At 43.1% G+C, this 24,129-nt stretch overlaps 1 protein-coding gene across 1 annotated transcript in view; it reads left to right on the forward strand.

The window, feature by feature from the left end:
- The first annotated feature begins 889 nt into the window (after positions 1–889).
- LOC145406017 (uncharacterized) overlaps positions 890–24,129 on the forward strand; it is a 63,486-nt gene continuing 40,246 nt past the window's right edge. The window contains exons 1-3 of the mRNA XM_080277204.1: positions 890–1,075; positions 6,282–6,473; positions 22,169–22,629. Of these exons, the coding sequence (XP_080133330.1) occupies positions 890–1,075; positions 6,282–6,473; positions 22,169–22,629 (839 nt within the window). The remainder of the gene's footprint in view (positions 1,076–6,281; positions 6,474–22,168; positions 22,630–24,129) is intronic.

The raw sequence follows: 24,129 nt of genomic DNA on the forward strand, positions 1-24,129 counted from the left end.
TAGGCTTATATACCACTAAGGGAATAATATGAGGTGTGCCTTTAATTATACAATTTTTCATACAAGGTTGTTGTGAGAGGTGGATAGGTAAGTTTATCCATGTAGCATATCACATGATGAATAAGGTGTGGCAGAGCTGGCTGTGGTGCCACAGTAATAGTAATTCTGTGATATCATCTTTAATGAAATGAAAAATTATACCATACTGTGTAGCTAAGTTTAATGTAAGGAGGTAGGTGGGGAGCCTCTGGAGGTTCAATAGGTAGTGTGTGCTTATCAGTTCTTCTGACATAGGTGTGATTTCACCAACGGATAGATATATAACGGGTACATTAATACCATATGTCCTCTCATATGTTCTCATGTGTTTCATCATTGTCAAGGTTCCCTTTCATAATACTCAGGATCTTTGTAAAAGGCAATACCACCTCTCCAAAGCAACCAGTATTGTACTCCTAAAGCCTTCTACACTGTAGTCCTAAAGTCTTCTATACCTATACCCATTTGTGAAGTATTGAGGAGGTTGGGTTATCCCCTTCAGGGTATGTAAAACTCGGCATGAATGTGTGTAGTAGAACTGACTGCCCATGTCAAGTATTTGCAAGTTGGGTTGCAATATATAGAGTAATAAACATGAAAGAATGGCCGGCAGACGTGAGTTACCTAATGATTAGACAGCTCTCATTATAAGCTGGAAGTGTGCTCCAGAGTATCATTGTTTCCATATGGCACAGTTGATACTGGTACAGTAAAATAAGAGAAAATTAGCTTCTTAGGGTAGCATTGGAGCATATTATAAACAATGTTTTTGTATTTAATATGGAATTTATAACAGATGAAAGGTAAAAAAGGGTGAGTTATAATAAGAACTTGGTGTATATTGTACAGGATGGGTGAGGTGCGGCGGTGCTGGCTGCGGTGGCACAACTATAGTGACTCAGTGACTTCAGCGCTGGAGTCACTGCGTTATGATGAGGACTTCCTGGATGTCACGCTGGCCTGTGAAGGACGCACTGTCAGGGCGCACAAACTGGTTCTCTCAGCCTGCAGTGCATACTTCAGGAAGGTCCTTAAGGTATGTAACTGAAATTATGTTTTACATTTCCAGCAGGCTACCCATTTCCTTAATTGGAGAGAGATGAGAGGGACACAGACAGATTGTTTCCACAATATTGTGTCGGTTGCCATTGGGCTGTTCTTCCTCCATCCTGTATTAATCATTGATACAGTATATTCCTCAACCTCATCTTCAGCATTGGCAGAATGGGGGAGGGGGTTGTAATCTGGGCATGTGTCACCCCATAATGATGATAATAATAATAATAATAATAATAATAATAGTAATAATATAGTAGACCCTAGCTATATTGAACCTTGATATAATGGATATCAGATTTAACAAACACCTCATAGCCCACCAAACTTTTGTCGGCTTTACTAAACAATGGCCATTAAGTGGGGCACGTCACACAGCCCTTCTGAATGCTTTTGAGACTACCAAATTATTTTTCAGCCTTACCGAACAGTGGTCGTTAAATGGAGTACATGACATGGTCCTTCTGAACCAAAATAATCTGCAAGTGGGCAGAATTATAGGCCAAGTTAGTGTAAAATGAGTATAGTTTTCATTTTTATTACAGTACTATAATAGAATGTGATATTGGACTTGTATATTTTCAGACGTGCTAGAAGTCTCACCTGAAAGAGGGAGTGGGAGAGACCCTTGAAATTAAACAAACTTTTTGGTTTTACTGAATCAGGCATTTCCCAGATTAGTCAATTATAGCGTGGGTCAGGGATACTGTAATGATAAATTGAGCAATGAGAATGCATGGGATCAAGGAGTTGCTGGTCATAGTGGTTATGCAGTATACGAGGGTGCTTGCACCTAGGTGAGAGTGAACAGAGGTTTGAGTGATGAGTTTTCCGAAAATATAGTGTTCATCAGGGATCAGTCTTGAGCCCCATATTGTTTATCTTGGTGCATGAAGCTCTCTAACATGACTTCACAGATGGACTCCCGTGGGAGATGTTGTATGCTGATTACAGAGTACACAAATGTGTATGAGGTGGAGGAAAGATTTGGGGAGTGGAGAGATGGAATGGGGTACAAGGATTGGAGAGTAAATGCAAATAAACGAAAGTGATGATATCTGTGACTGGTGGTGGTGGTACTGTCAAAGCAGAAGGAGTAACTGTATTTCCTTGTGCAGTTTGCCTCAAAAGTGTGGGAAATAACGCCATCTTGTGCTGTGTTTGCAATGAGTGGCTAAATAAGAGACGTAGTAATGTTAGAGGTAGGCTGTAAAAAATGATTTTGTGTATGCAATGTGTCAGGGAGAGCATGTAGAGATTGAGAGACAAGAATAGATTGATTTTTCTGGAGACTTTCATGAGTGTGTGGAGTTTTGCTGTTTGTGGAGACATGTTATGTGCTGGAGCTGGAACTGGGGCTGGCTCTGACTAGGGTAAGGAGTGGTTGAAGGAAGTTCAGGAAACTGTTTCCTCACCTGATGCTGAGAGGGCTCTTCCTCCATGCTAAGGGGTCCTGGTATGCAGAATGTGTTAGGAGTGTAATACCGTACAGTAGTGAGGCTTAGGCAGTACAGGAAGAGGGTATTCATTGGCTCAAGTGTGCAGAAAGAATAACGATTAGATAGGTGTGTAGTGCGCCCTTGAATGAAAATAAGAAGTACGGGACTTGAATGTATTAGAGTTGGGTTGAGGAGAGGTAGACTGAGGTGGTTTGGGCATGTTGAGAGGATGGAAGATGACAGATGGGTGCGGAAGGTGAGAGGTGTAAATATTGACGATAGGGTTGCGAGAGTCAGACCAAAGACCTGGGACAAGGTCGTAGGGTGTGACCTTTGGGATAAGGGATTGAATAGGGAGGGTGCCAGAGATCAAGCAGCCATTAGGTAACCAAAGTTGACTCATGCAAGCATATTGGTGTCCATATAAATGAATAGTAATAATATTATTACTGTTAGAGAATGGAAAGCAAAACAGCATGTCATATAATGATTATGGATATACAGTAGACCTTTGCTATAATGAACTAATTGGGGGAAGGCTGATCACATAAGGCTTTTGTCCGTTTTATCCAATTGCTGTCCCACTGTGATGGAATTTCAAGCACATGTGAAAATAAATGTATTTAGTAACGTATTCTTGTACTAAAAATGAAAACTATACCAATTTTACCCTAATTTGGCCCATAATTTCACCCTTTTGCAGTTACTTCACTTCCTTGTCACAGCACTTCATGACTAATGCAGTACAGTATTTCTGTAGTTTGTAATTGCAGCTCAGCAATCATGATGGTGAGAGTGCAGTTTCAGGCAAGGTAAGAGTAAGAAGGGGTAGGAAACATGTATTGTAACCCATTGCACCCCCATTTAATGGACATTTTTCGTTATGCCGATGGAAGTTTGGTGACTTTCGAAGTGTCGGTTAAATCCAGTGTCCAGTCTGTGGGGGTCCATCATTGTGATGGTCTGCTGTATATCTCTGATTGGTACCTCCTAACAGTAGCTGTACTCACTGGAATACTGGTTTAGACAGAACAGCATGACTGCTTCTCCAGCCAGAAACAACCATTTACCTCTTCACCCCCGGGAGACACAAATCTTTAACCTCTGCTACGCCCATCGCCTCATATGAGGCGATATGCAGGCCACCTCTGGCCATGTTGATAACCTCATATGAGGTGATGGGTCTCCACGCCATAATTTCTGTGAGGAAGCGTCTGTGGTTGCCATGGAAATGTTGACTCTCCCTCTATGCCATCAGAGCTGTTGCCAAACCCTGCCATACCTCAGTTGCCAAATACCGCATATTTAATAATTCAGATGTGCAGGCCACCCCTGGCCACGCTGATCACCTCATATGAGGCGATGGGTCTCCGCATCGTAATTTCAAGCATGAGGAAGAGTCAGTGGTTTCCATGGGAACATTGAGTCTCCCTCTGTGCCACCAGATGCTGTTGCCAAGCCCTGCCACACCGCAGTTGCCAAATACCGCATATTAAGTAATTTAGTTCTCGTTTGTAACCCACTAATGACAGACTTACACCCATCTACTTCCCACAGTACTGACGACTTATCGCTGCCTTCACTCCCACCTAAGACGTAACTTACGAAAAGACGAGGGTGATGAAGAATTCAAGCTCAGAAACACTTGATCTAATGACAAATAAGCAACTTAATATTAAAAAGAAGTCCTAAAACAGCTACTTAGGGAAGGTAATCAAGTTGATAAGAATTAGCGTGGTGGGGGGTTAAAACCTCGTTAAGTCCCTCTCTCTAACAACCTGCTTCCACTTGTGGAATATCACTGTATTCTAGGACTTGTGCACACACATGACTTTTTCTCTTCTCAGCGCACAAGGAACATCATGGAAAGGCAACCTGTAAACTCAGTACCTCACAGACACTACCTTTGGGCAGCAGATGGTATCTCAAAAAACAGTCTACAAAGTATTTATTAGAATAACATGGAAGCAGCGGAAAAATGGAAAAGCAACTGGGGTTGATGAGGTATACGCAGAGATGATTAAGTGTAGCGGAGAGAGTGAAATGAAGTGTTTGTGGGAGATACGTAAGAAGACATGGATGAGTGAAACTGTGCCATCAGAGTGGATAAAGGCAGTGATTGTACCACAGTACAGAAATAAAGATGAGCAAAGTGCGTGCGAGAATTATCGTGGCATAAGGTTATTCAGTGTGGTAGGGAAGGTATATGGAAGAATTATTATAGAGAAAATAAGAGAGATATCAGAAGTCCTAGTGAGTGATGAACAGGGTAGCTTTAGGAGTGGCAGAGGATGTGTGGATCAAATATTTGCAGTGAGACAGATAGCAGAGAATGCTTGTGAGAAGGACCATAAGGTGTTTATGGCATTCATGGCTCTGGAAAAAGCATACGACAAAGTGGATCGAGAAGGATTGTGGAAAGTTTTGCGCATGTACGGTGTAGATGGTAAGCTGTTAGGTGCCGTCAAGAGTTTTTATGATGGTAGTGAAACATGTGTAAGGGTTAATGGGCATCTAAGTGAATGGTTCACATGTGTGATGTCCCCATGGCTGTTCAGTATATATATATATATATATATATATGTATAGAATAAAAGCAGTGGAGATGAGACTGCTGAGGAATGTATGTGGAGTACAGAGGGTGGATAAGATATGAAATGATGTGATTCGTAAAAGATGTGGAGTGAGGAAGTCAGTGGACACCAGAATTGAAGAGAATGTACTGAGATGGTATGGTCATGGGGAGAGAATGGATAACAATAGAGTGGTGCAAAGGTATATCTGAGTGAATTTGAAGGAGGGAGGAGGTAAGGTAGGCCAAGGAGAAGGTGGAGAGATAGGTGTATGAGTGTTTGTGGAAGAGAGGTTTGGAAGTCAGTGAGAGTAGGGAACTGACAAAAGATCGAGCTGGCTGGATGAATGTTGTGAGGAGAAGTGCATGATCTGGGATTTTGGCTCCCCTTTTTAATGTGACAGCATCTGGATTGACTCTACCAGGTACGTTTATGTGAAGCTACACAACGTTGTGAATGTTTTTGGCGTATCCAATATAGCCAGGATTCTGGGGGCTTGAATGATGAGTGAATGGAATCATGGCTCATTGGATTGGGTAAATTTGAGCTATCTGGACATTGCTACTCCTCTCCCTGCCCTAGGGTGGGAAAGGAGGTCCGGATGATGATGATGATGATGAATAATGACTTATGTGAGCTGAAGCTGGGCACCCACCTTAACCGCCATAAACACAGAATAGCGTCAAAAAACACCAAACAAATACAGTATATAGCAGTAACAGTAGGATGCTCGAAGATCACAGTTACAGATCACTTGCTTTCATGAAGTGACAAAAATACACCTATATGAATATGAGAGGCACAGTTCATCTCTTCAGCTCAAGATCCGTATCACGTTTGTAATTTTGTTGCATCATCCACACCAAAAAGAATAAAAAATTAACAACTGTCCATTGCCAATCACGATGCCACAGTACCGGCTGTGAAGTGACATCAGACAAAAAATGGAAGTGACAAGAGTACTACTTAATAATGTCACCTGCTTGAGCTAGCAAGGCATTTTTGGTGTCAGAAAAGTTCTTGAGTCACAGTTTTGAAATAGAAATATTATTTCCAGTTCATGATTTTGATAATAATTAAAACAAGATTATTTATTTTCAGATTTGCACAAAATTTCCTACCCCAAAGAGCTTTCTCTGACAGCATGCTTGTAATATGACCATTTTATCTGCAGGACTACCCATGCGATCATCCAATCATCATGCTGGAGGGTCTGGGGTGGCGAGAGGTTGGGTCGCTGCTGCACTTCATGTACTGCGGCCAGGTGGTGGTGGAGGAAACACACCTGGCAGAACTCCTTAATGCTGCCGCCGCACTCAGTGTCACCGGACTCGCCCACGTCACATCTGCCCTTGCCAGCACACAGGTATACTACTGCATGTTTTGACTGTCATGATATGTGTGTGTGTGTGTGTGTGTGTGTGTGTGTGTGTAATTCACCGGGTCGGTCAGGATCACTTGATGGTCGTGATTGTCAGCTTTTACCCTTCCGGAAGGGAGCTGAGAGCTCATATAGTCCGATCTAAGGGCAAGGCTGTGACCTTCACACACGCACACACCCGTCCCCTTGCTCAAGGGGGACAGTAACCACCCACTTCGTCAGTGAAACTTTTCGCAACCTGAGCGAGGCGCGAACTCCCGTCCACCAGTTGGCAAGTGAGAGCGTTACCACTGCACCAGCGAGTGTGTAGGTGTGTGTGTGTGTGTGTGTGTGTGTGTGTGTGTGTGTGTGTGTGTGTGTGTGTTCTTACCTAATTGTATCTTTACAGGAATGAGTCAAGCTAGTACTGTCCTGTGTATTAAACCATTTTATCATACATATCCTTAAATTTATGAATAGTTTTGGCACACACTATTCCATTCGGTAGTGCATTCCACTGATCAGTTGCCCTGTTTGGGAAACTGAATTTCCTTACATCTTTATTGCCTCTCTTTATGCAGTTTTTTCAAGTGTCCTCTTGCTGGTGCTTCCCCATGGGTTTTATATATATATATATACAGGTAGGCCCTTAATTCACGCAAACTTGTTTCACATGATTTCGGTTATCCACGAATTTTTCGTACAATAATTAAAACATAAAATTATAGTTTTCAAATAAATAATTTTAATATACAAGAGATATAAATAAGATATAAAAATGCCTACCTGCTGCCCATGTGCCCATGTGTGTGTGTGTGTGTGTGTGTGTGTGTGTGTGTGTGTTGGAGGTCGGTCTACCATGCACCACACAGTTAGTTTGAATCCGACGGTCGAACCATGCGTGACTCGTGAATCGTTATTTGTGGCTTATTTTTCTGCCTTCCAGTAATTGCTTGCCTTGTCTGTCAACATGGGGCCTATGCATAATGCTAGTGATGCATGTGGTAACACACCAAAACGGACTAGTAAAGTGATGTTGCTGACAGAGAGAGTTAAAGTGTTGGACAAACTTAAGGGAGGAATGTTGGCGACAATTCTCCGTCAGGACGATTCCCCGTCATTTATTTACATACCAGTTTATTTAGCAAGTACAGTACACTAGTTTTTTACTTATATGAATTATAAAATCCCCCTGAAAATTAGTTATTAAAGTATTAATTAATCAATAAGTGTATTTATAGAATGACAGGGAATCGTCCATGTTTTGATGGTGAATTGACTTGATGGTGAATTGTCTCTAAACCGTGTGTTTGGGGTGAGTCAACTGTTCTTACAATAAAGAAGACAGAACATAGCATACGGGACTAAACGAGAGTCAGTGAGGGATAGTGCACCAGACTGTGCTAAAGTGTCTCCACCTACACCTGTGAACTAGCTTGGAACCGTATGTTTGGGGTGAATGAGTCAACTGTTTGGACAATAAAGAAGGCAGAATGTAGCATATGGGAGGCAGTGAGGGTTTGTGCACCAGACTACTGAAGTGTCTCCATCTACGCCTGTGCTTGTCAGGTTTCAGTGTTAAATTTCTTACATTTTTGTTGTTTTTCATACTTTATGCTAGTTTATAAGGTGTATGTAATGCATAAACAGTATTATTCAGATGTAATATACTTAGTAGACATACGTAATTGTGCACACAAGGGCAGAATGTATACGCGAATTTACCACATACGCGAAGGGTCTGGGAACGTAACCATCGCGTGAATTAAGGGCTTACCTGTATATATATATATATATATATATATTTTTATATGAGGAAGAAGGAACCAGAGGCCGTGAGCCCCCAATATTGTTCCTTCCAAGAGAAAAACAAAATACAAGAGAGAGCCAAATTCAAGATCCGATCATTTCGAGATGCCTGGACACACTGCGTTTGAAAGACTGGAGATCATAGGAAGCAGGAAATACAGACAGAGGGAGACAGTTCCAGAGTTGACCTGTTACATAAATGAAAGACTGGGAGTAACAGTTAACTCTGGCATTAGAGAGTTGGACAGAAAATGGATGAGAGTTTGCTGCTAGACAGGTGCTATACGCCCATCGTAGAGGTGGATGAATGCATGCAGACAGTTCAGAGGAGCAGTGGCCATTGAAGTAGCGATAGAAAAGAGATAAAGATGCAACAGTGTGACGAAGAGACAGAGGTTGAAGGGAGTCAGTAAGAGGAGGAGAGTTAATGAGACGAAAAGCCTTTGACTCCACCCTATTGAGAAGAGCGGTATGTGGGGAGCCTCCCCACACATGAGAGTTGTACTCCACACAGGGGCGGATAAAACCCCTGTATAGTGTCAACAATTGTGCAGGGGTAATGAAGGAACGGAGGCGGCTTAGCACACCTAATCTCTTGGAAGCAGAGTTTACAAGAGATGTAATATGATCTTTCTGAGATAAGTTCCGAGTAAATGAAACCCCAAGCATGATCAAGGATGATGCAAGATTAAGCTGAATATTATTAAACAGTGTGTATACCTGCGGAATATTTTGTCGAGTTGATAGGTGTAAAAACTGAGTCTTTGATGCATTAAAAACAACCAGATTATTTTTACCCCAGTCAGAGATACGAGCCAAGTCAGACATAAGGTGTGCCATAGCCTCATCCCTTGTTTGTTGAAGTAACTGCTGAGATGGATGTTGCGGGAACCGAATGGATAGGTGAAGGGTGGAGTCATCAACATGTGAGTGGATAGGGTTAGATGTACAGCTTAGAAGGTCATTGATGAATAAAAGGAAGAGTTGGTGATAGGACAAAGCCCTGAGGAACACCACTGTTGATAGATCTAGGAGAAGAACGATGACCGTCTACAACAGTGGCTATAGAACGACCAGAAAGGAAGCTAGAGCTGATGGCACAGATGGAAGGATAGAAATCGTAAGAGGGCAGTTTGGAAATTAAAGATTTATGCCAGACTCGATCGAAAGCCTTTGAGATGTCAAGTGCTTTAAAATTTTTCTATTAAGAATTGACTCAAAAACTTTTGAGATACAGGATGTTAAAGCAATTGGACGATTGTTAGAGGGTTGGGAATGGTCACCCTTCATTGGGACTGGCTGAATGAGAGCAAACTTCCAGCAAGAAGGAAAGGTATAAGTTGATAGACAAAGGCAAAAGAGTTTGCCTAGGCAGGATGTAAGCACAGAAGCACAGTTTTTGAGAACAACAGGAGGGACTCCATCAGGCCCATATGCCTTGTTAGTACTGAGGCCAGTGATGGCAGAAAATACATCAGCTGAAGAAATTTTAATGTCAGTCATGAGGATGTCAGAGGGGGGAAGTGATGGAGGAACAGCACCAGAATCGTGTAAGGTGGAAATGGAGGAGAAAGTCTGAGCGAAGAGATCTGCTTTATCAGTAAAAGAAATAGCTACAGAGCCATCAGAGTAGAAAAGAGGAGAGAAGGATGATGAGGTAAAGTTGTTAGAAAGGTTTTTGGCAAGGTGCCAGAAGGAGCGGGAAGAATTCGAGTTGGAGAGTTGAGAGCATTTAGTACGGATGAAATTATTTTTGGCAGAGCGAAGAACAGGCTTAGCACGATTCCGGGCAGAAACATATAAAAGATGTGATTCAGGGGTGGGTTGGCTCTGGTACCTTTTATAGGCCCTCTCCTTGTTGCGGACAGCATTAGAACAAGCATGATTAAACCAAGGCTTTCTTGCATCAGTCAGAGGATATGAGAAAAGACTGTATGCTTCCTTGCCCGAAAGAATAACCTCCGTAATGCGCAAGGCACACCCAGATGGCTCGTGGCCATGGAAGCAATAATCATTCCATGGAAATCAAAGAAGTACTGCCTGAGGGCCTCCCAATCCGCAGCTCCAAAGTGCCACAGACGACGTTTCTTTGGAGGGTCCACAGGCCGTACCGGAGCAATAGGACAGGTTGTGTTCAGGTTGTGATCGGAGGAGCCCAACGGAGAGAAGATTAACAGTGTAAGCAGAAGGATTAGTAGTAAGGATGAGGTCAAGTATGTTGGAGCTCTCTCCAAGGTGGTCAGGGATACAGGTAGGGTGCTGTACAAGCTGCTCTAGGTCATTATGGATAGAAAAGGTGTAGGCTAGTTCACCAGGTGGATCAGTGAAAGGAGAGGAGAGCCAAAGGTGGTGGTGAACATTGAAATCTCCTAGAATGGAGATTTCAGAGAAAGAAGAAATGGATAGAATGTGTTCCATCGTAGAAGTAAGATAGTCAAAGAATTTTTGATAGTCAGTAGAATTAGGAGATAAGTAAACAGTGCAGATATATTTAGTCAGAGAATGACAGGAAAGCCAAATTCAGAGTGTAGAGAATTCCCGATGTCACTAACCAAGAGAAAACTGCTACTCTTCACCAGATTATTTAATTTTCGACATCAAAGTCGGTGTACTAAACTCCATTCATTTTATGCGCCCTCTTTGTCACTAAAAGGAAGGGAGAAATTATAACAACATTATTTTAGTCACTCCTACAAGGAAGAGAGGCTATATTATAGTCAAGGAAAATAAAGAAATGGTGGGCTGAGTCTACCATCTCGGTTTGGGGACGGTTATTATTCTTTCCCTCCATAAATATCGATAAGCTTTATTTTACATCCGTTTCATGTATGTGTCAATCAAAACAAAATAAACAGTGTTATGAGAAACATGTAACGATTCTTCATTAAGAAATATTAGAATGACACGGCTGAAGATCGTACATTAGGATTATAAACAATAACAAACTCACGTGTGTCTACTGCCCAGCTGGACCTACTGTACAAAGATCATGGAAAACCGTTGCGGAGAAAAATGGACAGTGCCTAGACTGAAGTATTTCCTGAAGTCTACAGCAATACCCTGTTCAGGTTACACCACTGGTTTGTTGTTTTGACTTTTTGTACGGTATTTTGGAGCCCTCGGCATTGTCGGATTTCAGCTGCTGGTCTCGTCTCTGCACGATGTCGGCTTTAAACATTGTACAATTTTCACGTGAAAAACTTTGTAGATATTCTTCAGCATTTTGGAGATGAAGCATTGTTCTTTTAGAAAGCTAAATTATATGGGTTTCAAACAAAATGTGCACCTAGAGACTTGTAAATATGTGATGAATGCTGTCACACCCAGTGTGCGTTCACGGTGGCTATAGTAACGTTTTCCTGCATTTACCGCATTAAAGCATATCTAGGAAATTAGTATAACTACTAAAGAATAATGTCATGAAGAACTTACGTACGGTATGTCATTAAATATCACAGGAGAGATTTTTAAAGATATGCAATTTCTGTGGTAATGGGTACATGGAATGTAAGAGGAGTGAATGATGAGGTGAAAGAGAGAGAGATTGTCCAGGTGCTTGAGGGTGCGAAAGTGGATGTATGTGGAATAACTGAAACAAAATGGAGAGGAGAAAGTGTGAGAGAATGGGAGTATGGATGGGGTATATGTGCAGGAGTAGGTGAGAATGAGAGGGCAGAGGAAGGAGTATGTATAGTTGTGAGTAAAAGATGGAAGAAGAGCATAAGACAGTATTGATCAGTTGGGTCAAGGATGGGAGTGCATTAGTGGACATTTGTGCTGGGAGAGGATTGTTGATAGCCAATACCCTCTTCAGGTATAAAATGATCCACAGGTATACATGGCGAGTGATGAGAAGGGTGGGTGGTGAACTGAATGAAAGGAAGGCGATGATTGATTATGTGTGTGTGGATGAAAGGATGCGAAGATGTGTAATGGATGCAAGAGCTTATAGAGGTTGGGGGAGTGGACTTTCTGACCACTACTTGGTGGTGGCCAGAATTAGGATTCAAGTAAGATGGAGGAATAGAAGAAGGGAAAGACGAGAGGAAGGAGTAGTTGCAAGGAGGGTGCAAAGGTTACAAGAGGATGAGAAAAAGGCAGTGTATAAGAGAGAAGTGGAGGAACGATTGGGCAAATATGAATTGGAGCAGATGGGAGACGTGGAAGGTGTGTATAGGATATTTACAGAAGAAATATGTGCAGCATGTGATGTGGTGTGTGGAAGGAAGAGAAAATGGAGGGGGGTGCAAGGAACAGCGTGGTGGACTGAAGAGGTGAGACAGGCTGTGGCACAAAAGAAGAAAGCATTCAATGAATGGATGAGAAATAGGGGCGTGGAAGAAGAAGAGAGGCGGAAGAGAGAGTTATATGTAGAACGAAAGAGAGAGGTGAAAAGATTAGTAAGAGAGAGTAAGAAGAGAGTGGATGAGGAATATGGAAGGAATTTGAGTGTAAAGTGGAGAGACTGTAAGAAAATGTTCTGGAAAGAGGTGAAAAGAGTAAGACAGGGTGGAAGTGAAGTTAGCAGGGGAGTGAAAGATAAAAATGGTAGATTACTAGTGGAGAAGGGAGAAAAAGTGAGTAGATGGAGAGAACACTTTAAGGAATTGTTGAACATAGAGGATGGAAGTAATGCGAGTATAAGTGGCTGGGGAATGGCTGGGAGAAGGAGGGAGGTGTGAAGACAGGAAGAAATCAGTAGGATAGAAGTTGTGGAAGCAATGAAGAAAGTTAAATTGGGGAAAGCCCCAGGAATTGATGGAGTGTGTGGTGAAATGCTGAAGCATGGGGGAGAGATTGTGGAAGATGTGCAGATTGGCCTGGGAGGAAGGTAGAGTCCCGGAGGATTGGAAGTCAGGTACAGTTATTCCCTTGTACAAAGGAAAAGGGGAAAAAGAAGTGTGTGGTAATCATAGGGGCATTTGTCTTCTTAGTATAATAGGAAAAGTGTATGGTAAGATACTTATTGACAGAATTAGAGAAAGAACAGAGAAATTAGTTGGAGAAGAACAGGGAGGCTTTAGGAAGGGAAGAGGTTGTGTAGATCAGATATTCATTCTTAGATCTTTAGTGGAGAAGTTTCTAGAGAAGGGAAGGAAGTTGTATGCGGCTTTCATGGATTTGGAGAAAGCATATGACAGAGTGGATAGACAAGGATTGTGGAAAGTGTTAAGAATACATGGAGTAGATGGGAAGTTGTTGAATGCTGTGAAGAGTATGTATGATGGTGCTAAGGCTGCAATGCGTGTGGATGGTGAACTAAGTGAATTTTTCTCTTTGAAAATTGGTTTGAAACAGGGATGTGTCATGTCTCCATGGTTGTTCAATCTGTACATGGATGGGGTAATAAAAGAGGTACAAGGTAGGGTAGTGGATGTTGGAGTGGCCCTGGTGAGAGAGGATGTGTTTGGAAACTCCCTGTACTGTTGTTTGCAGATGATACTGTGTTGTTGAGAGAAGACGAAGGGGAGCTGCAAGGCTTGGTGGATGAGTTTGGGAGAGTGTGTAAGAACCGGAATCTAAAGGTGAATGTAGGGAAGAGTAAAGTGATGGTCTTTGAGAGAGGTGAAGTCAGTGAATGTACAGCGAGGTTGGATGGTGAGGAATTGGAAAATGTGAGTACGTTTAAGTACTTGGGTAGTGTGATGAGTAAGGATGGAGGTTTGGAGGGTGAAGTGCTTGAAAGGGTACAGCAGGGAAGAAAGGTTGCTGGTTCTTTGAAAGCAGTGATAAGAAACAGGGAAGTGAGCATGGAAGTGAAAAAGTTACTACATGACAGTATTGTGATACCAACTCTAACGTACGGAAGTGAAGCTTGGACGTTGTTAGAAGGACACAAGTCAAGAGTGAGAGCAGTGGAAATGAGTTATTTAAGAGGAGCCTGTGGAGTCACATGGAGAGACAGGCTGACGAATGAGGATATAAAGGAGCGTTGTGGTGTTGATGTGGATGTGATAGGAAGTGTTATGAGGAACACACTGAGGTGGTTTGGCCATGTGGAGAGGATGGAGGGTGAGAGACTGACGAAGAGAGTGTATGTGAGTGAGGTGGAGGGGGGAAGAGGGAGGGGGAGGCCGAAGATGAGATGGAGGGATGGGGTGGAGAGGTATATGAGAGAGGGGTGTGTGAGTTGGGAGCAGGGCAGTGAAATGGCGGGGGACAGGGCGACTTGGAGGCAATTTGTTTGTGGCTACCCAAAACGGGATTGAGGCGTCTGGCAATAGATAGACATGAATGGTTATGTAGTGATATGTAAATGGGGCAAGTGCTGAAAGTTTGAGACATTCAGCCAGGGGGTCTGGGGTTAGCTGTATTTTTTAATTTTTCCCAGATTGGGCCTGCCAAAATTAGGGTGCACCTTATATGCTCTTGCGCCTTATATACCCGAATGTACGGTATTTGGAACGACATAGACAAAGAGGTGGTGCAGGCAAGAAATATTCATGTGTTTAAAAGCAGACTAGATAAGTGCAGATATGGAGACAGGACAACACGAGCTTCACTCAATTCCTGTATACTACAAATAGGTAAATACAAATAGGTAACTACACACACACACACACACACACACACACACACACACACACACACACACACACACACACACACACACACACACACACACACACACACACACACACACACACACACACACACACGCATGCAAGCACCCAATGCATGAACCTGGGATGGCCGTTGTTAACATTTTTGTTTCGCTGTCAACATTATAATGCATTAATTTCTTGCTGCAGCGTGTTCATAGTTATATTACAGTATATACTTTTTACATATCCTAGTGTTTTTTGTTTGTGTATTACTAATGTGACTATGAGTGTAAAGTATGAGGTTAGCTTGAGATGTAACTGCCAGTTAAGAAAGATGAGTGTGGGGTTGGGTTTGGTAGGGGTAAGGGGGAGAGTTGATCTGCGGTGGAGGGAGGTGGAGCTTGTTTCGTCCCCCTCTCCCGTCTACCCTGGGTATATACTGTAGGTGTAGGAAAGGGGCTCCCCTGAGCAGTAATTAGTGATCGTGAGTGTACATGAGTGTGAGAGAAGGGAGTATGGATGGGGTATATGCACGGGAGTAGGTGAGAATGAGCGGGCAACAGAAGGAGTGTGTATCGTTGTGAGAACAGATGGAAGGAGAGTATAAGAGAGTATGGATCAGTTCACTCAAGGATTGTTTGGGTAAGATGGAAAGTTGGACTATAAGTGTGGGCAATTGTGTGCGTGTATGTGCCAACACAAGATCGTGCAAGCAGAGTGAGAGACGTGTTGTGGACAAATGTGGAAGCATGCTTGGAAAAGTTTGAAAGGAGTGAGAGTGTTTTTGACTGGAGATGTGAATGGAAAAGTAGGGAATGAGAAGGTGGATGGAGTAGTTGGTGAGTGGGGTGTGCCTGCTGAGATAAATGAGAATGGCAGTGCTTTAGTGGACATTTGTGGTAGAAGGGGTTTGGTGATAGCCAATACCCTCTTCAGGCACAAAATAATCCATAGGTATGCGTGGCGAGTGACGAGAAGGGTGGATGATGAACTGAATGAATGGAAGGCAATGATTGATTATGTGTGTGTGGATGAAAGGATGAGGTGTGTAATGGATGCAAGAGTATATAGAGGCTGGGGGAGTGGACTTCTGGACCACCAAGTTCAAAGTCCAAATGAAATGGAGAAATAAAAGAAGGGAAGGACAGGAAGTAGTATATGCAAGGAGGGTGGAAAGGTTACAAGTGGATGGAAAAAAGGCAGAATATAAGAGGGAAGTGGACGAGCGATTGGGTAAACACGGATTGGAGCAGATGGGGGATGTTGAAGGTGTGTGCAAGATATTCACGTGGAAAGGTTACAAGTGGATGGAAAAAAGGCAGAATATAAGAGGGAAGTGGACGAGCGATTGGGTAAACACGGATTGGAGCAGATGGGGGATGTTGAAGGTGTGTGCAAGATATTCACGGAAGAAATCTGTGCAGCATATGAGGTGGTGTGTGGGGTGAAGAGAAGACGAAAGGGAGTGCAGGGAAAAGCATGGTGGAATGAAGAGGTGAGATGACTCTGACTGGAAAGAAGAAAGCATACAGGGAATGGATGAGTTTTTGAAGGCTCCAACATGCTTGAATGTGTCGGTCTTGGTCACCTACTGGCGGCTGTCCGTGCTGCACAATCTATTGCAGCCTCCCTGTTCAGTCCCTTAACTCAGAGGTCACACTTAATGACCTCGTCCCATGTCTTTCTCAGTCTACCCCTTGCAACCTCACCCCCAATATTAACACTTCTCACCTTCTGTGCCCAGTTATCATCCCCCATCCTCTCCACATGCCCAAACCATCTCAATCTACCTCTCCTCATCACAGCACCAATACACTCCAGTCCCATCCTACTCTCAACTCTTCCATCATAAACCCAGCCCCCCCAGGCCTTGTACGCGGGGACGCACTGCACATCCACCTAATCATTGTCATTTCTGTACGTTTGAGCCTGCAAATATCCTCTTCCTTTACTGCCCAGGTCTCACTGCCAAACAGCATCACACTCCTAACAAATGCTGCATACAAAGACCCCTTAGCATGTAGGGGGAGTCCTCTCAATGTCAGGAGAGGCAACAGCTCCCTGAACTTCTTCCAACCACTTCTCACCCTAGCCACAGAGCTAGCTCCAGCCCCACCTCCAGCACATAATATGTCTCCCAAATAACAAAACTCTTCCACACACTCAAGAGACTCATCAGCAAGTTCAATCCTTTCACGCCTTACAATCTCCACCTGCTCTCCCCGACACACTGTACACATAAAATCAGCATTATCTCGCAGTCTACCTCTGATACCACTACATCTCTTGCGCATCCATTTATGACAATCACTGCACAAGATGGAATTACTTCCCACGCCCTTGTGGCAAACTGCACATGGCCACTCTCCCTCTTCTATGACAGTACTGCCACCATCCCCAGATATCATCACTTTTGTTTTATCTGCATTTACCCTTAAACCCTTGTGCCCGATACCATCTATCCACTTCTTGAATCTTTCATTCTCTGCAGTCAACATCAAATCATCAGCTACAACATCTCCCTCAGGAGTCCATTTCTGAAGTCACGTGAGAGGGCATCAGGTACCATGATAAACAACATGGGACTCAAAACTGACCCCTGATGCACACCAGCATTCACGGAAAACTCATCACTTAGATCTCCATTTACTCTTACCTGGGTGCAAGCACCCACATACATAGCCATAACCACCTAACCAACCACTCCTCCAAGCCAAGCTTTCTCATTGCCCACTTCACCTCTCTAGGGACTCTGTCAAAGGCCTTTTCCAAATCACCAAAAACAAAATACAGTACAGATCCCTTTTCTTCCCAGTATATTTTTCCTGAAGCTGTCAGACAATGAATATGGCATCAGTGGTCCCCCTGCCTGGCATAAACCCAAGCTGCATGTCATCAATATTCACTCTTTCTCTTATCATACCTTCTAGAACTCTCTCCATTACCTTCATTATCTGATCTAAAAGCTTTATACCTCTATAATTTCCCCTTTCCAGGGCATCACCCTTCCCTTTGTACACATTTACAAGTACACTCTTCAACCAGTCATCTGGGACATCACACTCACATATAATCATATTTATCAGGTCAGTGACTAACCTCACCCCTATATCTCCTGAGGCCTTCAACATTTCGGTAGTTAACCCAGACACACCTTCTGCCATCCCCACCTGCATCCTGCCTATTGCCTCACTCACAGTAGCAGCGTCAATCAAAGGCCAAGGGCCAAACACTGGATCTGCTGGCTTCAAACCTTCCCTATCCCAATCAAACTCCTCATTCAACAACCGGCTATAATGCTCTCTCCATGCATCTTTAATATCCCCACTGTTCACCACTACCCTTCCTTCGTCATTCTTCACGCATTGCCCACCTATAATATCCCAATTTTCCCTCTTCATCTGATTTGCCACCTTAAATATCATATTTTTCCTTTCCCTATGATTTAGATTATCAAGTAAAAGTCTTTGTGACTCAGACTTCACCCTGTATAGCTTTCTTCCAGCCCTATGCTTGGCAGCCAAGTATTCCTCCTTGTTACCACCCTTATTCCATTCCCGGAAAAGCCTTCTTTTCTCCTTAACTGCAGCTTCTACACTCTCATTCCACCACCAAGTTACTTTATGGCTTGGTGGGCCTCTTGTCCAGCCGCATATTACATCAGTAACTCTCAAGAGGTTATTCTTGAGCATGTAAGAAAATATTCTGGGAAGAGGTAAGGAGAGTTAGACAGGGTACCAAAGAAGTTAGTTGGTTAGTGAAAGATAAAAATGGTTGATTACTAGTGGAGAAGGAAGAAAAAGTGAGCAGATGGGGAGAACACTTTAAGGAAATCTTGAAAATAGAGAATGAAAGTAATGTGAGTATAAGTGGCTGGGGAATGGCTGGGAGAAGGAGGGATGTGAGAAGAGAGGAAGAAATCAGTAGGATGGAAGTTGTGGAAGCAATGATAAAAGTTAAAATGGGGAAAGCCCCAGGAATTGATGGAGTGTGTGGTGAAATGCTGAAGCTTGGGGGAGAGATAGAGTAGAATGGATGTGGAAGATGTGCAGATTGGCCTGGGAGGAAGGTAGAGTCCCGGAGGATTGGAAGTCAGGTATAATTATTCCCTTGTACAAAGGAAAAGGGGAAAAAGAAGTGTGAGGTAATCATAGGGGCATTTGTGTACTTAGTGTAATAGGAAAAGTATATGGTAGGATAATTATTGACAGAGTTGGGGAAATAACAGAGGAATTAGTTCGGGAAGAACAGGGAGGTTTTAGGAAGGGAAGAGGTTGTGTAGATCAGATATTCATTCTTAGATCTTTAGTGGAAAAGTTCCTGGAGAAGGGAAAGAAGTTGTATGCAGCCTTCTTGGATTTGGAGAAAGCATATGACAGGGTGGATAGACAAGGATTGTGGAAAGTATTAAGAAAATATGGAGTAGATGGGAAGTCATTGAAGGCCATGAAGAGTATGTTTGAGGGTCAAAGGCTGCAGTGCGTGTGGGTAGAGAACTGCGTGAATTTTTCTCTTTGAAGGTTGGATTGAAGCATGGATGTGTCATGTCTCCGTGGTGTTCAGTTTTTATGTGGATGGGGTTATAAATGAGATACAAGGTAGGGGAGTGGATGTTTGAGTGGCCCTAGTGAGAGAGGGCAGTGTTTGGAAACTCCCTGTACTGTTGTTTGCAGATGATACTATGTTGTTAAGCGAAGACAAAAGGGAACTGCAAGGCATGATGGATGAGTTTGGGAGAGTGTGTAAGAAACAGAATCTAAAGGTGAATATAGAGAAGAGTAAAGTGACGATCTTCAAGGGAAGTGAAGTCAGTGAATGTACAGTGAGGTTGGATGAAGAGGAAATGGAAAATATGAATGTGTTTAAGTACTTGGGTAGTGTGATGAGTAAGGATGGAAGTTTAGAGGGTGAAGTGCTTGAAAGGGTACAGCAAGGAAGAAAGGTTACTGGTTCCTTGAAAGCAGTGATAAGAAATGGAATTGAGCATGAAGTGAAAAAGTTACTACATGACGGTATTGAGATACTAACTCTAACATATGGAAGTGAAGCTTGGACCTTGTTAGAGGGACAGAAGTCAAGAGTGAGAGCAGTGGAAATGAGTTATATGAGAGGAGCATGTGGAGTCACATGGAGAGACAGACTGATCAGTGAGGAAGTGAAGGAGCGTTGTGGTGTGGATGTGAATGTGGATGTGATAGGAAGCGTCAGGAGAAACCATTGAGGTGGTCTGGCCATGTGGAGAGGATAGAGAGTGAGAGACTGATGAGGAGAGTGTATGTGAGTGAGGTGGAGGGGAGAAGAGGGAGGGGGAAACCAAGGATGAGATGGAGGGATGGAGTGGAGAGCTATATGAGAGATGGGGGTGTGAGCGGGTGTGAGCTTGGAGCAGGGAAATGAGATGGTGGGGGACAGGGCAACATGGAGGTGATTTGTTTGTGGCCACCCCTTACGGGATTAAGGCGTCTGGCAATAGATAGATAGAGTGAATGTACATAATCATTAAATAATCCATTAAAATGATATGAGTTATTCTTTTACTCACCGGAAATGCTTAGAAGTTTAGATGAACTGTTGCAGGCAGGTACATCCAAGACCAAGAGCAAGTCCAAGCCAGATAAATCCTTAGATAAAGCCCAGGAAAATCCAAAAAGAGACCAGAAACATACAAAAATATCACCTTGAAAAATTCGGATTATTGGTGGCCGGAATGGAGGACTTTTACTGTAATCAGGGATATGGGTGGGGTGCTGTTTATGCCGCTCTGTCATTAAGAATAGAAGAGATGTAGGATTGTTCCTTGTAAGTAAGTTATTCGGAGAATATTTCCAAATTGCTAGAACTACAGGATAAGTACACAGCACAGGTATATGTAGTCAGAGGATGACATGATGGCTAAAGCCAGAGTTTAGAAGTTTCAGAGGATTCAGGTTCAGGAACACCTGAGCAAAACATTGTTGCATACATAAACACAACAACCTTCTTTGGTTTTGAAATAACAAATAAATATTGAGGAGGAGGAGGATACAGGGGAGGTTTCCTAAGTTGCTGAGTCTCAGTGAGGAAGAGAGGTAATGTTTAGAGGAAACTAGGTGGTGTTCAACAGAGGAAATTAAAAGCAAGGTTACTACTGTAATGTTGCAGAAGTGAATTGAGAGAGAGTCAGACAGTGATTCCATGCATCTTGTTCTGTTGTCACCAGGAGAGGGCAGATAATGGGGGAAATATGACCCACCCACCCTCCCTCTTCCCTTGACTTTGAGTCTGGGTGTTGAGAAGCTATTTTTCAGATTTTGTAGCAGGTAGTGGTAAGAGGGGGCGCTCACCATCCACTCACTCGATGTAGTGCTGCTCTCAGGTGTCTGCCCTTTCCTCTCCTCCCTCTTTCCTTCCTTCCTCTTTTGTCTTTCTTTGCTTCATGCTTTCCTCGTCCTTCTGCCTACAGGTGACTTTACACTCCATCTTTTATCTTTCCTTTCTTCATTCTTTCCTGTTCCTTCTGCCTATGGGTGACTGTTCACTGAGTGACAAGCCAAATGGTTTCCTGTTCACCAGGAAACCATTTACTACGCTGGGTGGTAACCATATAACCAAATTATGGCGCCTGGTGGTTTAGTGGGTAATTGCAGCACTCCAGTCGGACTTAGCCGGTGAAGGTTTATATCCAAGGGATGGTTGGGGATATTGCTCACATAATGCCACTCAGGGATGAGTGACACTGGTCACTCTCATCTTAAATGTCAAGACCAACTTGCCTTGCCCCAGGCTCTTATGCTCCTCATGGGGCAACGTAGGATTAGATGATGGATGGATGGATGGATAGTGTGGTGTGTAATGTGCACATAGTTTGGTGTAAACAGTTAGAGAATAATGTACAGGAGCGTATTCCTACTTACTCCATATGCTGCTGGAATACTGCAAAGGTTCAACAAAAGGGGATAGTCTGAAACCAGTCCTGAGTGCTGGTGAAACGAGAGCTCCGTCTCTCTGTCACCAGCTTTCCGTCCACCTTGGGAGTACTGCCATGGTCAGCTGATGTTACAGTCAAAGAAAGAGGAAGAGGCAAATAGAAATGAAGATAGCAAGCTGGGATTTAGAGATTTGTTGGAATTGGATGGAATAGGTTAACAATCAATAGGAGAGAGTGGAGAAGGGTAGGAGATATCTTTTTCCTGCAATAGGCTCTCAGGCTGTTGGTGGTGGTGGTGGCATAAGAGCTTTCTAGGTAGCAGTGGCATTCATTTTTTTTATGTATTGTGGATTTAATAGGCAAGGAGAATATAAAAAAAATGACATAACAGAAACTTACATTTTTGTAAAGCCGTACAGTATTTAATCAACCTTTTCTAGGTCTCCAGGGAGGAGGACAGTGAAGATGAAGATTTTGATGAGGAAGAAGACATGGAGGATGAGGATGACAGGGATGAGAGAGAAGACAGACATTCCCAGCTGAGGGACACAATAGACAGTACCCAACATCTCAGCAAGAAACGTGAGGCAGAGAGCAGTGAGGGTGACTCTTCGTATGACAGTGATGTTCCTCCTGCCAAAAGATTGTGTTCAGATTCTCTCGAAACAGTTGAGAAAAAAAGAAAAAAAGTTGAGAGTAAAGAAGATTCTTCTATAACAACTACAGCCACAGGTGTGAGTAAAAAGGGGAAGACAGAACCACTCTCAGCATCAGTACATAATGTGATCCCTGCCATCACCACCACCACCACACAAGCCACCCCAGCCTTCAGCAACAGACTTGTCCTCACACCAGAAGCCCACTCAGCCACACCACCCGCAGCACCACCCAGTAGTGACAGGCAAGCCTTTTTTGTTAACTAAGGGAAATTGTTATTTTTTTTATTTAATTGTGCTACTTCCTGACTTTTATTTTTTTTTATTTATTTATTTATTTTTTTTTTTTTAACAAGAGATTAGATACAGACTCAAATAGGTATTTATGAAGTGGGTGTTTGGAAAGGTGTACTTTTGGGGGGTGGGGAGGGGTGAATAAGGCCGGATGATGATGATGATGATGCCTCTCATGGGGCAACACAGGATTGGATAATGAATGATGAATGAATGAATACACTGTACATTCAGTCTTTGAGTACCACGGGCAATAGAGACTGAACAAGGACCGTGGTACTGAAATCCGCGCCACTCAAACACTTTGTTTGCATGGATAATGGTGCACTGTGTTCACTGCGAACCTAGCAGCAGTGAAAGTTCATACGTTGTCCTGAAGCTGACTGAGAAGCTCATAGGGCATTATGTGGAGCGTCAGAGAAAGAGAACTCTCAATTTTACCTCTTCTTACCACATTACCCCAAGTAAATTACCCCCACTTATACCCACCATCAGGTAAAACACTGAAAGAGATGCAACTCTTGTAATTAAGAACATCAGTGGCATTAAATATAGCATTAACAAAACAAAAGTTGGGCTGTGTACCTTTGTGTTGTTGATATGTAGCTCTCTAGCACTCTCCCCCCACCTCCCACCCCCAGTGTTGTTGTCAAGGTTTCGTCTTCTCTTGTATCATGTGGCCTTCGGGAGAGACGATGGGCCATATGGTTAGACAAAAATTTATGGGTCTACCAGCTTTAGGGGTTGAAATGGAGAGAAAGTGTTTGCTAACCAGAAAAGGGTTACTCTTTCATCCATGCGTTCTTGTGAGTTAGCGTTCAGTTTCACATTCATCATTCGATATCGTGGTTTCCAACACGTTTCGGACTGACTGAGCAGTTTAGCCGTATGCTCTGTCAGTCTGAAATGTGTTGGGAAGCACTACATCGAACGAAGAATGTGAAACGGAACTCTAACTCACGAGAACTCATGGATGACCGAGTAATCTTTCTCTGGTTGGCAAATATTTTTGTTCCATTTCGTCCCCGAAAACTGCCAGACCCATAAATTTTCATCTAACTATACAACCTAACATCTCTTCCGAAGGCCACATGATATGAGAGAAGGCGAGACTTTGACAACAACGTTGGGGGTGGGGGGCGAGGGGAGAGTGCTGGGGAACTACGTATCAACAACACAAGGGTACACAGCCCAACTTTTGTTTTGTTAATGCTATTTTTAATGCCATTGATGTTCTTAATTACAGTAGTTGTATCTCTTTCAGTATTTTACCAGTTAGTGATGATAAGTGGGGGTAATTTACTTGGGGTAATGTGGTAAGAAGAGGTAAAATTAAGAGTTTTCATTTTCTGACGCTCCACATAATGCCCTATGAGTTTCTCAGTCAGCTTCAGGACAACGTATGAACTTTCACTGCTGCTAGGTTCGCATCACTTTGAAGGTGTTTAATA

Source organism: Coenobita brevimanus, chromosome 69 (genome assembly GCF_032717465.1).
Source record: "Coenobita brevimanus isolate Jiangsu-jjx chromosome 69, ASM3271746v2, whole genome shotgun sequence".
NCBI classification, from domain to species: Eukaryota; Metazoa; Arthropoda; class Malacostraca; order Decapoda; family Coenobitidae; genus Coenobita; species Coenobita brevimanus.